This window comes from Pygocentrus nattereri, chromosome 20, assembly GCF_015220715.1.
Source record: "Pygocentrus nattereri isolate fPygNat1 chromosome 20, fPygNat1.pri, whole genome shotgun sequence".
In the NCBI taxonomy this organism is placed as follows: domain Eukaryota; kingdom Metazoa; phylum Chordata; class Actinopteri; order Characiformes; family Serrasalmidae; genus Pygocentrus; species Pygocentrus nattereri.
The window spans coordinates 13,819,832-13,838,469 of NC_051230.1; the positions used below are offsets into that span (position 1 = coordinate 13,819,832).

General features: G+C 38.3%; 1 protein-coding gene across 2 annotated transcripts in view; it reads left to right on the forward strand.

Annotated features, from left to right (window-relative positions):
* The window catches only part of msh3 (mutS homolog 3 (E. coli)), a 98,757-nt gene that overhangs the window by 8,026 nt on the left and 72,093 nt on the right, over positions 1-18,638 (forward strand). For both annotated transcript variants that reach the window (XM_037531957.1, XM_017691101.2), the window contains exon 9: positions 14,039-14,169. In XM_037531957.1, coding sequence (XP_037387854.1) covers positions 14,039-14,169 — 131 coding nt within the window. The remainder of the gene's footprint in view (positions 1-14,038; positions 14,170-18,638) is intronic.

Here is an 18,638-nt window from a genome sequence, read left to right on the forward strand (position 1 = left end):
TCTGAAATTAATTAAACCTGTAATAAATGCAAAAGGTGGATGCGCTACATACTGAAATACATTTGCTGCTTTCCATCCTCAGTCATGACTGGTGGGCAGATGTTCTGTATGCTCTACTTTTCAGCATTCCTGCTGCATATTCAGACCTCGTATTTCAATGCTGTCAGCTGTTGAACGATGTGGTTAATTGTGATGGATGCAGTGAAGGAGCATGGCTAGCCATGTCTTCCTTTCAATATGACCAAAGCCTTTGTCTCACACACACAGTGCTACTACTTTGTGGACTGCTGTGTGGCCTCAGGGCCTAAAGAGAAAAGGTTAGTCTGTGGAGAAGGAGAATGGATGGACTTCATTATGGTTCAGCCCTGCACAAGTGTTTCATCACCCTGTGAAATCCTGTGGGTTAGGGAGCTAGCATGGAGCTCCATCTCCATGTGGCTTCATCTCAAGCTTGCTGTGGACAACCGCTTCAGCAACAATCACCTCTTTTTCAGAATTTATTTATTTTTTTGGACTTTGGGTTGACTTTCAAAAGTAGGTTGATCTGTAGGAGGTGACTGAGTTCCTTCTGCATTGCTATAAAACCATTCATATGCTTTTTTAAGACCAAGGGCCTTGGTAGCATCGTGTGATGGGGAAGACCTAATTTGTGACTAAATTGAGCAGAAGTCTGGTTGAATTGACCTAAACAATAGGTCTACACAATGTGTCATTTGATAACTGCTGTTGTGATATTGTAATGCTACTGTTTTAGAATATATTAATAAGCAAATAAGCCCTCAAACACTTTTATTTTGTGTTCATTTATTTTTTTGTTATTTATTTTGCAAGTTGTATCGCAATTGTGAGATGCAATACTATATTGGGCAGCCTGTTTATTCAGTGAAGACAGAACAAGTGCCCCTTTCCTGTTGTGATTTATATGTCAGTGCAGGAAGAGAAAGTGGATGATGCTTCCGGGGATTGTCTTAGATTTCCCAGTGGATCCTAATCTGAAAGGTGGGCTCGAAACAGTAGAAGCTGAAGTTCTGGAGTTTATTTAAACATTAAACTGCTCTCACCTGAAGAAAAACTTGAGGCTGGACTTTATGTCTATCCTTCTCTCCTTGCAGAATTGCCAAGACGTTTTCACGGGACAAAAATGCTCAGTTATAAACTATTCAGAATTAGAACCTAGAAGATTCCTTTAATGTATATAACAGTAATTCAGACAAATGCCCAAATACCCTTTTAGCCGTTAAGAAGTGAGTGCCCAGATTATAAGGGAGATTAAGTACAAATTATTTTGCAAATTAAGTGCAATATTAAATACTTTTCTACAGGAATATCTTTAAGTATATGTTCATCAGTCCAGGCTTCATCTGTTTTTGCAAAACTGACATTAGTGTGCTTTTGTTCTGTATTAATAATGTATTGATATTGTTTCACTTGCATAATAAAATGAAAAGTGAAAATGATCCGCTCAAGGCTGGATCACATATCACAAATATTCTAAACGGACGATTTTGACTACTTTTACCTTTACTGTCACTGCAATTATTAGCTTTGTTTGGTGTAAACCGTATACAACCTGTGAGTTGTCAGGGTGGGTGGGTGGGCATGTGTGATTTGACAGAAGACTGGTAGAGCGCTAATTACAGAAGATCTGAGATGTTCATACAGTGTGAATTCCCATGGTACACATGACGAATGACTAAAAACATTTAAAGATGGTGTGACAGAAATGTTTGTCTAACTACTAATTGTTGTAAATAAAATCCAAACTTAGTAAATGTATAATTGCTAAGACCTAAATGCCAACTTTGTTAAACTCACCATATCACATATAACAGTACTGTGCAAAAGTCAGTGACCACTCATTTAATCCATTTATTTGAATTCCAGTGAAACATCAATTCACCATTAAATACAAGTTATTAATTTTAAGGGAAATATTTCTGAGGACATAAGTTATAAAACAGTCCACTTGCAGTTTCAGTAAACTCCTGTTAAGTTAGACCCACAAATCTTTTTACAATGCAAGAGCAGAAAAGAAAAAAAATCTTAGTGTTTGGATCATTTTTAATAATAAATTCATCATTAATTGCACATCCTGGGGACATGTTTATGCCTGCTTTATATTCTCTATGAGGTAGCCCAAATATTTTGAATGTTCACCAGGCATTCTCAAAGAAGTACATAATGTAACATGTCTCTGGGTTTAGAGACCAAAGAACAATTAGTATTCTGACAGAAAGCATTGGATTTGTGTGAAGCATAAGTGTGACAGTATTTCATGCTGTAGGTATAGTAATGCTAAAATCACGTATTGGCCTGGCTCTGGCTGCCATGCAACTCCTGTTCTCATCTGTTTAAGTGGCACTCCTTGTGTGAGCATATGGATGCTGCGTGTGGAAGGGTTAATTAGCTGTGTTTGTGGTGCTTTGTGACATTTGGCGAGAGGAAGGCCAACTAATATGCTGGCCATTCCAGAGGAGTGTGATGAATGAAAAAGAGAGGATTCACTTAGATTTGTAGGTGGCCAAGCACTTTCTGCGGGATTGATGTTTGTCACTCTTTCACAGTCTTTCTCTCACTCTTGCTGTCTTTCTCCCAAGCAACCTTATCTTAATGCCTCTCCTCCTGTCGGTTTGGCTCAATTCCTCTTTTTTTGTTTATCTGTCTTTATCTCCTAATGCATATTCTGCAGTCTTTTCCTACAGTCTTTCATTCTCTATCTCTGGTTTTGTCATGCCCTGCACCATAGCCTTTACTAAATGTTGCTAGTGTCGCAGAGTGCTGTGGAGGGCAATGAGAGGCAGATGCCTAGCTCTCCAATGCCCACCCCCCCCCCCCCCCAAACCTTGCCTTCCATTTAACAGTGCGGTCACCAAACTGTTCAAGCTGAGATGTTCAAGCCAAGAGAAGGTGAGTTAGAAAGAGAGCTTGCCGCTCCAGCTTAGATCCACCTCAGTTACACTTCCACTGGGCTTGAATGGCCTTTTTGGTGTGAGGGTCATCAGCTTGTCTTTGCCCTCTGCGTCACTCTGCAGCATTTGTCATGCTGAACTATGTGGAGCAGGGGCTCATGTACTAGGGCTCAATCGATATACTGATATACCATATTGAGATCTCACAAACCTATTGATGTTGGCAAAATTCCCGATAATTATCAATAGCACCAATAATAAGTGACTCACTTTTATATTGTGGCAAATACTGATGCAAAGAAAACATTGACTTATTTGCGTGTTTGTCTTTGTGACATTACGACTACAGTATTTCAACACAAAACACCATCATAGTTAAAATAGCAAAAGCGTGTAAGAGAGATCCAAACGTAACTTTTTCTGTAAAGAGAATTTATGAAAAGTAGGAAAAACACAGTCTTGTTGAGTAGCTCCATTCCAAGCCATACAATATTTCTATAATTAATTTAGAATTTGTGCTGTTTGAGTTAAGCAAATGTGTTACTTGAAGTGTTGTATTATATTTTACAATTCACACTTTTATTGGCCAGTATTATGAGTTATCAGCCTTTTTAATAGCATTTATTTCAGTAAATAAATCCAGATTAACAGACAGACATTTTTTTAATGCTGCATTTCTCTGTAATCCCATTCAATGTCACTTTAGAGTTTTTCATTAGTTCTCCATTTTCTCCTCCTTGGTAATAAATTGGTTCATTGAGTAAAACAGCCAAATGCCGCAACGGCAACTATACTAGCAAGACAATTATTAAGATGTACACAGCAGAGCTAGCCAGTCATGTTATATTAAGGTCAAATTGTAAAGCTGGCCAAAATGTTTTAGGTGATTTTACTTAATCACCAAACAGGTTTTTACGCCTTTAAATGTGAGTTTGTAATATACCAATGTTATCTGAATGTCTTGGGTTGCTACAGAGGAGCTAGGCATACTCCAAGAGAAACTGCAGCAACCCCTAGTGTCCCAATGCTGCTGCCAAATCCATTTTTCATTTTCAATGGTTTCCTTAACAATCTTTGGGTATAAAAGGTGACGCTCCCCAGGCTAAAATTGGTGTCATAGTGTTAGATTGTAAGTAAAACTGGTGCCAGCATGTCGGAACATGATCACAGCCTCATTTGCCTGATGTAAGTGAAGGGAAGTTCAAGGTTTCTACTCCTTTCACCCGAACAGCTGTCAGATCAGTGCGTGGGCATTTCTACATCCGCATCCACTCTTTAAAGGGCACTCCAATTATGCAGCTCGGAACTGAGGCATGTTGAACATTAGCTACCTAGTCATGCTACTGAGCTGTGTCTGTTTGCGTATGTTTGTTGCTGCCTGTATTTGACTACTCTGTAGGTTATTGTTCTGTTTGCTAGATAAATGGTTCCATTGAGAGGGAAAATGGAAATTGGAAAGCAGCTGAGATTTCTCAGTTCAGTACCACTGCCATAATGTAGGCAGAAGTGAATTGGATCATAAACTACAGAACTATGTCTTGTACAGGAATTGAAAGGACTTTTTTTCTAATGTCACAACATGTTCATTTTCAGACTTTTGGTATTCCTCCATCTCTGCTCTACTGACTCTGAAGTTTAAAGGAATATTTCCCATTACTCTCATACATTTTTGTTTCATGTTTTTCTTGTGGTTCTGTATATATGAGCGTGAGAAATGCATGCATCTGAGTAAGATAATGATCAGCTATTGGCTTCCACAGGGCATAGAACCACAATCAGTTCAAAATAGTCTGTTTAAAAACATCATATCTTTGGATTATTTTGTAAATTCAAAATGAGTGTCAAACTTCTATTTCTACCATTTTTTTTTTTACATAATTTAATTGTTAAATGGAAACATTCAGATTCATATGTAAATGTGAATTTGTTTATTGTTGAGAAACTTATATAGACAGATTTCTTTACAATGATGGTAATTGGAACTAATGGTCACAATGTCTACAGAGCAAATTTAGCTGTTTACTATTCAAAATGACCAGTGAAATTACGTTTTTTTTGTGTGTATTTTTGTGTAATTAAAAAAAAAGTTTTGTCCAATATGCACCTCTCTGGCTTGATTTGGAATTTAACATAGGTTTTACCAAAGTATTTAAAAAATACTGAATTGGAGAAGCGGCTTAGAAAATGGATGGATGGATGGATGGATGTGTGTTAGGTTAGGTTGAGTTAGTATTGGTACTCAGTATCGGCCAATATAAAAGGATGTGGTATCGAAAGGGAAAAAGTGGTATCAGTGCATCTTTAGTTTTAGGCCATCTTAACACTATCAAAAAACAATGTTACAGTGATCAGGCATCATATTTATAAACATTTCATGTTATAATTTTGTTAAGGAGTTTTTAAAGGCACTGAACACTTTGGACATCAGGTTCCTGTCTACATCACTTTAAACAAAATCTGGCGTTTCTATAGGATGGGACATATCACAAATAACTTAATGATTACTTAGGGATTGTCTTAAATAGATCATGTAGAGTCTTTTGAAAAACTGAAGGATTTACCCTTTGTGTTCACTTTAGTGTTTAGCATCTAAAATTGTTTTAAAACCATAAACACAAAATTGTTTAGAGACGTGTTTTTTGGGGTGGAGAATGTTTTTATTTAAAAGGTTTATTTCCCACACTTTCATGTAGACAGAGGCCTTTGATGGTTGTGTTTCACTTCTTTCCAGAGCACCCAGGGGTAGCCAAGGTGCCTATCCTAGCAACTGTAACCAAGTGGTTGATGTGGTATGTATAATGTGGCTCTCCAGGGGGTTCCAGGTGCTGTGTCATGGGTGCTACTACCATGTACCCCAGTGCAGGCTAGTTGGTGTTTATTAGAACAGAATGCTCCTTGGGGTAGGACTGCACTACGAATATTATTTTCTAAACCGTATTTTTCTACCAACAGGGCTTTAGATTTGGTGGGCAAAATGGACTATTGGGAAACAGAGTGTATGCTCAGATAAGGCTAAGTAGAGGCCTGTTGATGGAGCTTATGACAGGTGGTTGTGTTTTTATAAAGTAGAGGTTGGGATGAAAATCCCAATTATTTACTTCTTTCCCCAGTGTGAAACTGGAAACGCAGTATAGAATAGCCAGTGCAAAGGTTTAAACCAGAACAAGTAGCTGACCCTGTGATCCAGTGTATCTTAAGTCATCTGGCCAAAACAACAACAGATCAATATGGCTTAAAGGGGAACAGTCACATTTATAAACGTGTAACTGAGCAGTGTGACAGTGAAAGGATACAATTGCTGAGGAATTAGCCATACATATATAATGATACATCATGTACATAATAAGTCATTAATAGGATCATCTATTTTTCCTATTATTGAAAGCCCTCAGGGGATGTTTGAATTTTGGGTCCACTGAGCGTCAACAAACAAGTGATACCCAAATAAACCATCATGGAAAGGATCATTTAGTTCCTGAACTGGCAGTGAACAGATTTTATTTAAACATGTAGAGAAAGGACTGTTTTATTCTATTTGAAGGTTTTATTGATATTCAGTAATGACAGGAAAAAAAGTTAATAACTTCGAGAACTGTTGCTGAGTCAGAGCCTGAGCCAGAATTACTCTCTAGTACTACAACACTAGTGTGTTGTTAAGAAGTTGGATCTTTCTGTGAGTCGTAGGTGTACAGTTTTGTCAGTAGCTGTGTAGCTCCTTCTGTCCTCCCCTGTAGTTACACCTCTTTCTGTGACATAGTGAACTGTGACAGGTAGCGTATGTCTTTGTGGTGTGTTTTCTACATTAATCCCTCATTGCTATGTTGGGTAAGTTTTTGAGACTTATTTTCAGGAAATATCTGTAGCCCAGTGGAACAGCAACCATTTGGTATTTAGAGAACAATGCATGCCAGCAACTTGCATGTCATTTGCTCATGGGATATTTAGAGCTTGTTATCTCCAAATTCGGTCTTAATTTGTCACAAAACAATGTGAAATGAGCCTGCTACTGAGCATCTTCCAAGAACATTTGTTACAATATGGAGCGGCAAAGGAGGCCACCTGCTGACTACTCTCCTCACTGTGTGTAGTAAAGGCTCCTTGCTTTTTCCAGACAATCCTGTCTTAAGAATTGGTTCTTTTGTTTTACCATTTTTGTACTAATTCACATTAGAACATCTTCATACATAATGCCTGTTCAAACCAAATTATCCTTGCTATTTTGAAATTAAAATGTGTTTTGTAGACTGTGCATTGTTAAAGTTTCAAGCCATTCTGTTCTCCTCAGTCCATGTAAATTATATAAGAAAGCTAAGCTGCTTTGAGTTCATCATATTTGTGGTTGTCAGAACCACTAACATTCTTCGCCTACCGTACAAAAGTTTGGAATCATGAGTGATATTAATAGACACTTTTTATGAATTAACTTAAATGTATTTATTTTTTTTAGTAGCAGTAAAGATTTTCATCACTACTTTTTTGCTGAATTTGATCACCACTTTTCAAGTATGAGGCAATTTAGGACGTTTTTGTTATAATTTAATTTTCAATGTGCTAATAACTCTCAATCCAAAGCGTGGTCTTATAAAAGTGGATTATTTTTACATTTAAATAAATGTAGAAGTGCACTTCGGAAAAATATGTAAAATGGAATGTTTGCTATAGCCTTTTTAAAGAGTGCGATCAACAGCAGCATGCAGCTGTGCAAATGTTGCCATAGTGATTGCATCCATTGAAAATAGGGGATGATCAAAGGAGAGGGAGACTTCAGAGAACAGACGTAGGTTATTCAATCTAATTCATATCTGTAACTGCGAAAAATCTCCAAATATATCACCATGTATAATAGCATCTCTGGATGCTGAAGAGGTGTTTGATAGGGTAGAGTGGTCCTTTCTCTTTGCTTCTCTTAAACACTTTGGATTTGGCCCATACTTTACCAACTGGATAAAAACATTATATAACTCACCTTCTGCCTCAGTCTCAACAAATAGACATATATCCAGACCCTTCCAGCTACAAAGAGGAATTTGACAAGGATGTGCTTTATGACCTTTATTGTTCTGTCTTTTTATTGAACCCTTGGCTGCTTCTATCAGACAGTGCGATAAAAATTCAGGTATACAGTCAAAGTCATACCACCATAAAATCAGTCTATATGCAGATGATGTTTTACTATATGTTAAAATGAATATCCTCCCTAAAATCAATGATCTGTTCTCTATCACCCCTGTTACCCCACCATCAGGCTGGTTCTCCTCTCTTGACAATGCAGTTATAAGTTCTATTGGAAGCACCAAAAGCCTTGAATCAAGTTAGCTACCCTCCAGAAACCTAAACATCTTGGAGGACTTGGAAGCCCAAATTTCTACTACTACTTTCTATCACATAAATTGCTTTAAATGGCTCTTTTTTTGTGTGTTTTTTTTTTTTTTTTTAACTGGTCAGAAATCTCACAGCTTAGCCTTGATTGAAACTGAAGAAACAAAAAAATTGACCCCAAACTTTACAACATTTATAAAAAAAACAAAAAAAAAACCAAAAACACAGTTGTTTCTCACATAGAAACTATCTATCTCATCTTATCTTATCTATCTTATCATAGAGCTGGAAAGAACAGAATACTAAGCAGAGAGATAAATGTCAGCACTGTATGTCAAGATAATTGTAGCAGGAAGAAGCCTCAATGTGTGACTGTATTGACATTTTCTATTGACTTGGGAGATGGCTTTCTTATCTCATATTGCTTTACCGGGAAACCACTGATGAGCTGTGACAGGTGTGTTGAACTGATCAGAGAACAGCAATAAAACAGGTGTCATAAAGGCTGATTAAAAGGAACAGCAGTGATATTGGCGAGCTAGCCGATGGAGTGATGACCATAAATAAAGTTACACAGGGCTCTGTATGCTTTATAGAGCACTAAAGAAGTGTGTTTGCATGTTGGATGGTTGTGATTTTCCACTTGCTTTGTTTTGAAATGCCTGTAGACATCTCACCACTCCTGTTCTCTTCTACTTTTTCTTGTCTTCACATGTCTTTTCATCATTTGCTTGAATCCATCAGGGAATGTTTAGCTTGTTAGGGTGTTGTGTGGGGATGTTCATGGGTACTTGAGTACTCGGTTAACCATCAAGGTGCTAGTATTCAAATACTGAAATCTCTATTCAGTTACTTTATATATAATATACACTAATCAGGCAGAAAATTATGACCATCTCCTTGTTTCTATGCTAATTGTCCATTTTAGCAGCTCCACTTGTAGTTTTACAATTACAGACTCTAGTCCATCTGTTTCTCTGCATACTTTGTTAGCCCCCTTTTACCCTGTTCTTCAGTGGTCAGGACCTCCATGGACCCTCACAGAGCAGGTGCTATTTGCTGATTGATCATTCTCAGCACTGCAGTAACATTGATGTGGTGATGGTATGTTAGTGTGTCTTGTGCTTGTATGAATGGATTAGACACAGCCGTGTAAAATGTGCTGTAGATGGTTCTACGATGTCCAAATAAAATAACCCTTTTTGATTCTATGTAGAACCCTTTTCGAAAAAGGTTCTGTTTAGAACCCTCTATAGCACATTCTCTGTCAATCTGAAGAACCATTTAATGATGCAAAAATTCTTTATTCATGCAAAGGGTTCTTTGAATGTTCATGGTTCTATAGAGAACCATTTTCTTTACTAAAGAACCCCTGAAGAACCATTCCTAGAAGAACCATCAACATCCCTAATTTGGAGGATGTTTATTATTGGTTTTAGACAAGCTGAAGTTGCTGGTGAGAAAAGAAAAAGGACACTTAAGAGAGATTTGCACAGATCACGTGCTTGTGCACTTTGGTTGCCCCAGCAACTGCAAAGAGCTGACAAAAGATAGTGAGAGTCCTTGAGATTGTGGCAGTGAATGGAAGGGAGCAGGAGTGAATGGAAGGATAGCAGCACAGGTTGGTAGTGTATGTGTGTTACCGGCATGCAGCTGTTATCTTGTGAGAAACGCGCACAGAAGCTTCAAGTCAGTGATATGGAAGCTGTAATCTGAAAAATTAAGCTTTTCAGCAATTGACAAACATCAGTGTTGTGCAACACCAAATATCAAGCAAAATGTTAGTGTAACACATTTACACGCCACTGTGATGTATGTAAGAACAGTTCTAAAGATGCCTGTCTTTGTATTTTTTTATGACTGCCTAATTGTTTTGTATTTCTGGAAATATGTAGTCTGTGAAATAAGTGATTAATGAAAATAACTTTTGGTCTAGATTTCTGTTCACTCTTACTAAGGGGCCCATATTATGGAAAACTGAATTTCCTATTTGAAAAAAATTTTTATATAGCTTATATGTAAGTAATAAATAGTTTCGAAAATGTGCTTCATGCTCCAGTCCAAGCAGTCCATTTACAGAAGTTAAGCCTAGCAGTCCATTTAGAATTTACTGTTTTATGATATCAGTCTGTCTACATATATCTGCTTATTCAGTCGACAGCAGTTTAGCTCCACCCATTCATGCTGAAGGTATAAAGAGAGCTTCACCCCCCCAGAATGCTTTCTGAAAGAAGCACAATACAGGGCAGCCAATCATAACAGAGATCATGTACATATGAGTGTTAAGAGTTTATGCCAAGTATATATATTTTTGGATTAAATGAATGGTTGCAATTTTTAATCTACTGGGACTTTTTGTTTTTGAAAATGCAGGAAGAAGAAATGAATTACTTACAACCCCAATTCCAATGAAGTTGGGACCTTGTGTAAAACATAAATAAAAACAGAATACGATGATTTGCAAATCCTTTTCAACCTGTATTCAGTTGAATACACTACAAAGACAAGATATTTAATGTTCAAATGGATAAACTTTATAGTTTTTTGCAAATATTCACTCATTTTGAATTTGATGCCTGCAACATGTTCCAGAAATTGGGACAGGAGCATGTTTACCACTGTGTTACATCACCTTTCCTTTTAACAACACTCAATAAGCGTTTGGGAACTGGGGACACTAATTGTTGGAGCTTTGAAGGTGGAATTCTTTCCCATTCTTGCTTGATGTACAACTCAACAGTCTGGGGTCTCCGTTCTCCGTATTTTGTGCTTCATAATGCGCCACACGTCTTCAATGGGAGACAGGTCTGGACTGCAGGCAGGCCAGTCTAGTACCCGCACTCTTTTACTACGAAGCCACGCTGTTGTAACGTGCAGAATGTGGCTTGGCATTGTCTTGCTGAAATAAGCAGGGACATCCCTGAAAAAGACGTTGCTCGGATGGCAGCATATGTTGCTCCAAAACCTGTATGTACCTTTCAGCATTAATGGTGCCTTCACAGATGTGCAAGTTACCCATGCCATGGGCACTAACACACCCCCATACTATCAGAGATGCTGGCTTCTGAACTTTGCACTGATAACAATCCGGATAGTCCTTTTCCTCTTTGGCGACGACATCCGTGATTTCCAGAAACAATTTGAAATGTGGACTCGTCAGACCACAGGACACTTTTCCACTTTGCGTCAGTCCATCTCAGATGAGCTCGGGCCCAGAGAAGCCGGCGGCATTTCTGGGTGTTGTTGATATATGGCTTTCGCTTTGCATGGCAGAGTTTTAACTTGCACTTGTAGATGGAGTGACAAACTGTGTTCACTGACAGTGGTTTTCTGAAGTGTTCCTGAGCCCATGTGGTAATATCCGTTACAGAATGAAGTGGGTTTTTAATGCAAGGGATCGAAGGTCACGGGCATTCAGTGTTGGTTTTCTGCCTTGCCACTTACTTGCAGAGATTTCTCCAGATTCTCTGAATCTTTTGATGATATTATGGATTGTAGGTGATGAAATCCCTAAATTGCACGTAATTGCATGAACCTCGCCCCATCCTTGCTTGTGAATGACTGAGCCTTTCAGGGACGCTCCCTTTATACCCAATCATGACACTCACCTGTTTCCAATTATCCTGTTCACCTGTAGAATGTTCCAAACAGGTGTTTTTTGAGCATTCCTCAACTTTCCCAGTTTTTTGTTGCCCCTGTCCCAACTTCTTTGGAACGTGTTGCAGGCAGCAAATTCAAAATGAGTGAAAATTTGCAAAAAACAAAGTTTATCCGTTTGAACATTAAATATTTTGTCTTTGTAGTGTATTCAATTGAATATAGGTAGAAAGGATTTGCAAATCATCGTATTCCGTTTTTATTTGTTTTACACGACGTCTCAACTTCATTGGAATTGGGGTTGTAAGTAACCGTGATAATGAATGCATCATTTTCTCTTAAGCCTTGCAACTAAACTAAACAGAATGGGGAGTCCCACCACCTTGCACAAAAGCTGAAACTGACAGAGCGATTGTGTTAGTGAGGGGAATTCAAGACCTCTGCTTTTGCTTGTTGTGCCTCTTGTTAAAAAGGAGCAAATGAGCCACAGGAAGTCTGGACACCCTCTTCTCTTTTTGTTCAGTGTCTCATGACAATTTCACCATGTCATTTTTAACATCATTTCCAAAAAGAAAAACACAGACACAAATGTTCTTTAGCGCAGAAAGCTAATAATTTGTGGTTCTAAAAAGAAAGGCTATATACAGGCGCTATAACATACTCACCGTCATTGTCCAGGCTTTCCTATATTTTCTTTAACATATGCATATTTATAGTCAGCATATACATTTTTAACACTATCATACAAAACAGAGAAAAACATTTTTGAGCAGGTTCCAGTGAAAAAATGAATGCCGTGTCACAGTTCATCAGTTTCGGACTCCGTGTGAAAGGTGGCATTAAAGTGTGTGTTTAATTCCTGTTTTTGTCTGGAAAAATCAGTGTGAATAGTCCTTTAAATGTAGTATGAAAAAAAAATGGAAATAAGAAAAACATAGGATGTGGTCCCTTTTAAAGATGGCTTATCCTTGTGGATTATATATTTACAAGACCATTTCCATGCAAGTTGGGCAAAATGTTAAAAAATAACAAAATGCAAAAAATCATTTTGAAAAATATATGCCCATTTGAGTTTGATGCCAACAACACATTCCAAAAAGTTGGGACAGGAGCAATAAAAGACTGTTAAAGTTGTGTAATGCTAATAAAACACCTTGCGATTAATTGGCAACAAGTCAGTAACATGATTGGGATAAATGGAGCATCCCAGAGAGGCTCTATCTCTGTGATAGACTATCCAAAAAAAAAAAAAAAAAACACGGGGGGGAGGACGTCACTGTTTGCACAAATACGAGTCAAAACTCTAAAACACAAGGAAGAAACTGTATATACACAGGATCCAGAAATCCTGGCCCCTTTTCTGGGCCCAAGCTAATTTAAAATGGACTGAGAGGAAGTGGAAAAGTGTCCTGTGGTCTGATGAATCAACATTTGAATTTCTTTTTGGAAATCATGTACACTGCATCCTCTGGGCTAAAGACCACTCAGCTTGTTATCAGTGCACAGTTCCAAAGCCAGTATTCATGATGGTATAGGGGTGCATTAGTACACATGGCATGGGGAACATGCACATCTGTGAAGGCACCATGAATACTGAACAGTATATAAACATGTTCTGGCAATATATGCTGCCATCCAGACAATGACTTATTCATTGGAAGGCCTTGATTATTTCAGCATGAAAATGCCAAACCACATTCTACATGTATTACAACAACATTGCTCCGTATTAAAAGCCTCTGGGTGCTGAACTGACCTGCTTGCAGTCCAGACCTGTCACCCACTGAAAATATTTGCCGCATTATGAAATGAAAAATATGACGGGAGAGCCAGGTGTGTTGACCTGCTGAAATAAGATATCATACAAGAATGGGAAAACGTTTCACTTACAAAAATGTGTTTTCTTTCCACAGAACAGGACCGTCCACTTAATTATAATTATATTATAAATTATAAATAATTATTAATTATTATAACTCTTTCACTTATAAACTTGTTCTATCAATTGATAGTTTGGAAATCTATGCTTTCTTCAAAATTTTGCTGCTTGTTTCAGTGGCTACACTTTTATTGAGCTACAAGTGAGGAAAAAAAAACCATTTGGAGTTACACCATACTCTTTAGCCTGTGACGGTAGTTGGACTTGATTGCTGAAAGTTATTTGTGTTCTGGTCTTTCTTTTCCCTCTGTGATTACATGGCCCTGACCTGCAGTGTCCAGGCAGACGATCGCATTCGTATAGAGAAACGAGAAAGCACTCAGTTTGAGTATCCCACCGCCATGATGACTGTCAAAGAGTACTACAGCAGCACGTCCACTCAGACAGTGGAAAATCGTGAAAAAGGTAATCTTCTTGTATGCTGTTCTTTCTGTTCTGTTGTCTGCATGTGTGCGTGTGTGTGTATATTCAGACTGCTTGATATGATAAACATCAGTGGTGAGCCATGACTGTCAGGGCTAGGACTTCATTTTGGGCTATAAATGTCAAAACTTTGTCAAAAACAAAGGGAAAAAGCACCTTTCTGAACCTGCTAATTCTGGCTAGTGCCCTTAAGCTAACAGGGATTCACATGAATGTTGTTTGGGTCAGGATTAAGTGTGGATATTTTGAAGCTTGTAAAAGGCTGTGACTCTTTCAGAGTCCTGGCATAGCCCTCTTTCTTCACTGAAATCCACTGATTCAGGCTACCGCTCATACTCTCAACCATATCTGGAAGTTTCAGAAGGCCTAGAGTGATGCTTTTCCCCACAAAATTGCCCCCCTTCCCCCCACTGGAAATGAATTGCTGTCACTTTCTAATTATGTTAGTGTTTAATCTTACATGTTAGGCTTCAGTTAAGACCTGAAAACCTAACCAATGGGAGAGCATCCTTGGCTGTCATATCTACCAGTATACGTAGATCATTTTAAAAATCTGTTGGATAATAGTCTATTGCGCGTTTCAAGAATTTTGTCTCCGGCAACGGAGACAGACAACTATAGGCTCATCAGATATTTGGATGGTGCACCATTTTCACCAGCGTGGTAGTGGTATGGCAGTGTGTGTTATCACAGCAGTATTGCATTTGTGGGTATGCAGTAATTTTATGCCTACAGATTTTGTGTACAGTTGTGTACAAATGTTTGGAAACGCCTCATCAAATTACATGTTTTATTGATTTTGACAAGTTAAACTTTATATTTTAATTTGTATAGTGTTTACAACAGGTATTGCCACAATACAGGGTTGCAGAAAAATCTGGGTTCCATTTAACATAACGGAAAAAATAAAACTAAATGTGGCCTGTGCAAAATTTATAGTACAAAAATTAGTTTATTTGTTTTTCTACTATTTTAACACAACACAAGCAAATGAACCCCTTAAAATTTATGCTTAACATACTAAGGCTAATTATTCAGTAACTACAGGGACTTCAGTGCAAACAGGTTGAGCTATTCTTAGGATACAGAAGTGTGTAATTAAGCTTTGGGCTGGTGGACAGGCCCTGGCCTTTTAAGGATTTAATAGAAATTGAACACTAAAATTAGCAAAAAAAATGCATTTATTTTTGACTCAGAATTACAACAGAACTTTTGAATACAGGAGTTTCGGAATGGTCTCTAAGTGGGTGACGTGGTAGGTGTAGGTTTCTGTGTCTGTATTTTTTGATACATGACAGCCATCTCCATGTCATCAAGCTTGTCTATCTGGCTGGTCTTTTGAATGTGGAGTTGTTCGGCTGACCTGCTGTGGGCTTCAGTGTGTGGGCTTTGTCCTGTAATTGAAAAATCATTCCCCGAGGGACAGGCAGCAGGGAAATCAATGGCTGCTGTCTTTAGGGTCGGAGGCGTGGAGGATGATTTAGGGTTCACATCCCTGTCAAAACCAGCTTCTAAATGAACCTGCTTTGGCCTGTTCTCCATTCTCTAGACAGCACTCATCACATCTCTCTCTCACCAGCTCTGTTGCACTCTCTGGTGCCCGTTCTCTCCCTGGCATGGCTTGAAGTCTGTAATAAAAACATGTTGACAACAGCCTGAGGCTGTCGTTTTTCTTCTGCCCCAGGAGTCTATAAAACTAAACTTGACTGTAGTGCAAAAACCTCTTGTTAAAACTGAGCTTAGAAGCTTCCCCTTGTATTATTTTTACAGCACTTAAGAACTAATTTTCCTTTTGATAGATTTGCTAAGAGAATAGCAGGTTTTTGAGCAGCTCTGTTCTTGAAAGAAATGTTGAATGATTTTGGCCTTACTGCGATAATGGGCGTGCAAACACAGACAGATGCAGATCAGTGCTTCTGAAACGAGATGTCTTTTCCTGCTGATGCAGGTAGAGCTTACCCAGATTCCAGGCTGACTGAGGATATAGCAATTTAATTTACGGCTGCAAGTAACAGTTATGTTATTATTGGTAAGTCAGTTGACTGTATTTTGATTAATCAGCTAATCAAAGAATTATGTTCCTGTTTCAGTAAAAAGGTAACTTGAATAATAATCAATTTCTCAGTTGAAAATGTTGCTCAAACTATTATATAGTTATATAGAAAAAAATTGAATATTGAATTTAACGAATATTAAACATTGCTATGTTTAGCATGAATGATTGTTACATTTTGTGATTCTATAACTGTATATTTTATAGATGTTACAAAACATCATCACCCTGAAAACATTCTTAAACAGATTGTCTCAGTGGGGGGTGGGTGACTGCATTACTAAACTACAACTTCAGAATAGCATTAATTTTAGAATTTTTTTTTTTTTTGGTACAGGAAAATTCTATCAAGAAGCTGACTTCATCCACTGACATTTTACTAGAAACTATTCTACTTTTATGGAAAAGGTTCCTGCCAGAGATGTGAGAAAAGTGACAATAACTGAGCTAAAGCTTTAAAGCAGAGCAAAATAACTGCATTTTTGTTTATATTATATTTGTAAGCCTATACTAGTACATCAGCACATACTGAGACATATTAACAGCCAAGATGGTAAAAAGGGCATAAAATGTGGCTATCAAGGTGGTTTGGTCTTTGTTGAAAGGACAACATGGTTCTTCTTAACATTTGGGCTGCCAACCCCTGGCCTGGTCCACAATAGCTCAGTTGTTAGGCAGTAGACCATGCAAAGTCGCAGAGCTACTGAGTGCTAAAGTGTGTAGCATAAAAAAAATATCCTGTCTTCTGTTGCGTCATTTGCTACACAGTTCCACAGTGCCTCTGGAAGCAACATCAGCACAATAACTGTGCTTTGGGAGCTTCATAAAATGGGTTTCCATGGCTGCGCAGCTGCACACAAGCATAAGATCACTGCACAATACCACACGTTGGCTGGATTAGTTTAAAGCATGCTGCCACTGGACTTTGGAACTGAAATTTGTTTTGTTTACTGCAGTGTTTAACCCACTATCAGGCAATTTATCTGGATGAATCTTTGGTTTGAAGCAACGCCACTGGCCTGCACAGACACAGTCCAGTACATTGTGGAACGCTTTCCCAGAAGAGTGGTATTTAGTAACCTGTGAAGAATTAAGACATTTTAACACTACAGTCCCTGACGGAAGTTCTGTCACTTTTTTCCATATTGTGGAAACAAAAGCTTATAACCTGACTTTAAATTCATCCATTGGTTTTAGAAATGACTCATATGAAAGCTGAAACCCTCCCAAATGATGTTTAATTTACGAAAATAAATTTGCTTCACTGCAGAAATATTGATCATTTAATGAACACAGAAAGGTCAGATTTTGGCAAGACAAAAGTTTTGACGCCCACAGAAAGTAATGTGAAAATCAAACAATTTACTTCAAATACAAAGATATGTTTCATAACATTGCTGAATGAAGTTCTAATATGGATATTAGAGCCATATTTAATATTTTATGTTACTTCCATGAGCTTGAAGGACTGCATCCATGTGGTTTGACAATGATTCATACAATTTATTGATGAAGTCATCAGGAATAGCAAAGAATGCAGTCTTACATGCCTCCCAGAGTTCATCAAGTTTCTTTGGTTTTGTCTTCCAAGCTTCCTCTTTCATCCTACCCCAAACATGCTCAATGATGTTCATGTCTGGTGACTGGGCTGGCCAGTCCTGGAGCACCTGGATCTTCTTTGCCTTGAGGAACTTTAATGTAGAGATGGATGTATGAGATGGAGCACCATCCTGCTGCAAAATTTGACCACTTTTATGATTGGGAATGTAAGAGGTAGCTAATACTTCTTGATATATTAGGCTATTTATTTTGCCTTCCACCTTGCAAATGTTTCGCACACCCCCATTCTGAATGTAACCCCAGACCATGATCTTTCCACTACCAAACTTAACTGTTTTATGGGTGAATCTGATCCATACGTGCTCCAGTAGGTCTCCTGCAGTATTTGCGGTGGCTGTGGTGTAATTCAACTGAAGATTCATCTGAGAAATCCACCTTCTACCAGTTTTACAGTGTCCATCCATTTAGCAGGCAAATGCCACATGGTTTTTTAATTGCCTTTTGTTTAGTGCTGGCTTCTGGGCACTGATTCGACCATGAAGGCCATTTCGAGACAGAATCCTACAAACTGTTCTAGTTGACACAGGGACTTGAGGTGACCAGGCCTGGTGGAGCTCTGCTGCAGTGGAAGAGGGGCTGGCTTTGGATTTTCTAACCAACAAACGTTCCTCCTGAGCAGTTGTCTTGCGGGGTCTGCCGGACCTGGGCTTGTGAAAAACATCTCCAGTCTCTTCAAATCTTTTTTTTAATTCTTTGTACTTGATGCTGAGACACATTAAAGGTGCCAGCCACCTCTGCAGTGGATCTTGTCTTCAGCCTCTTGATAATCAAGGCTTTG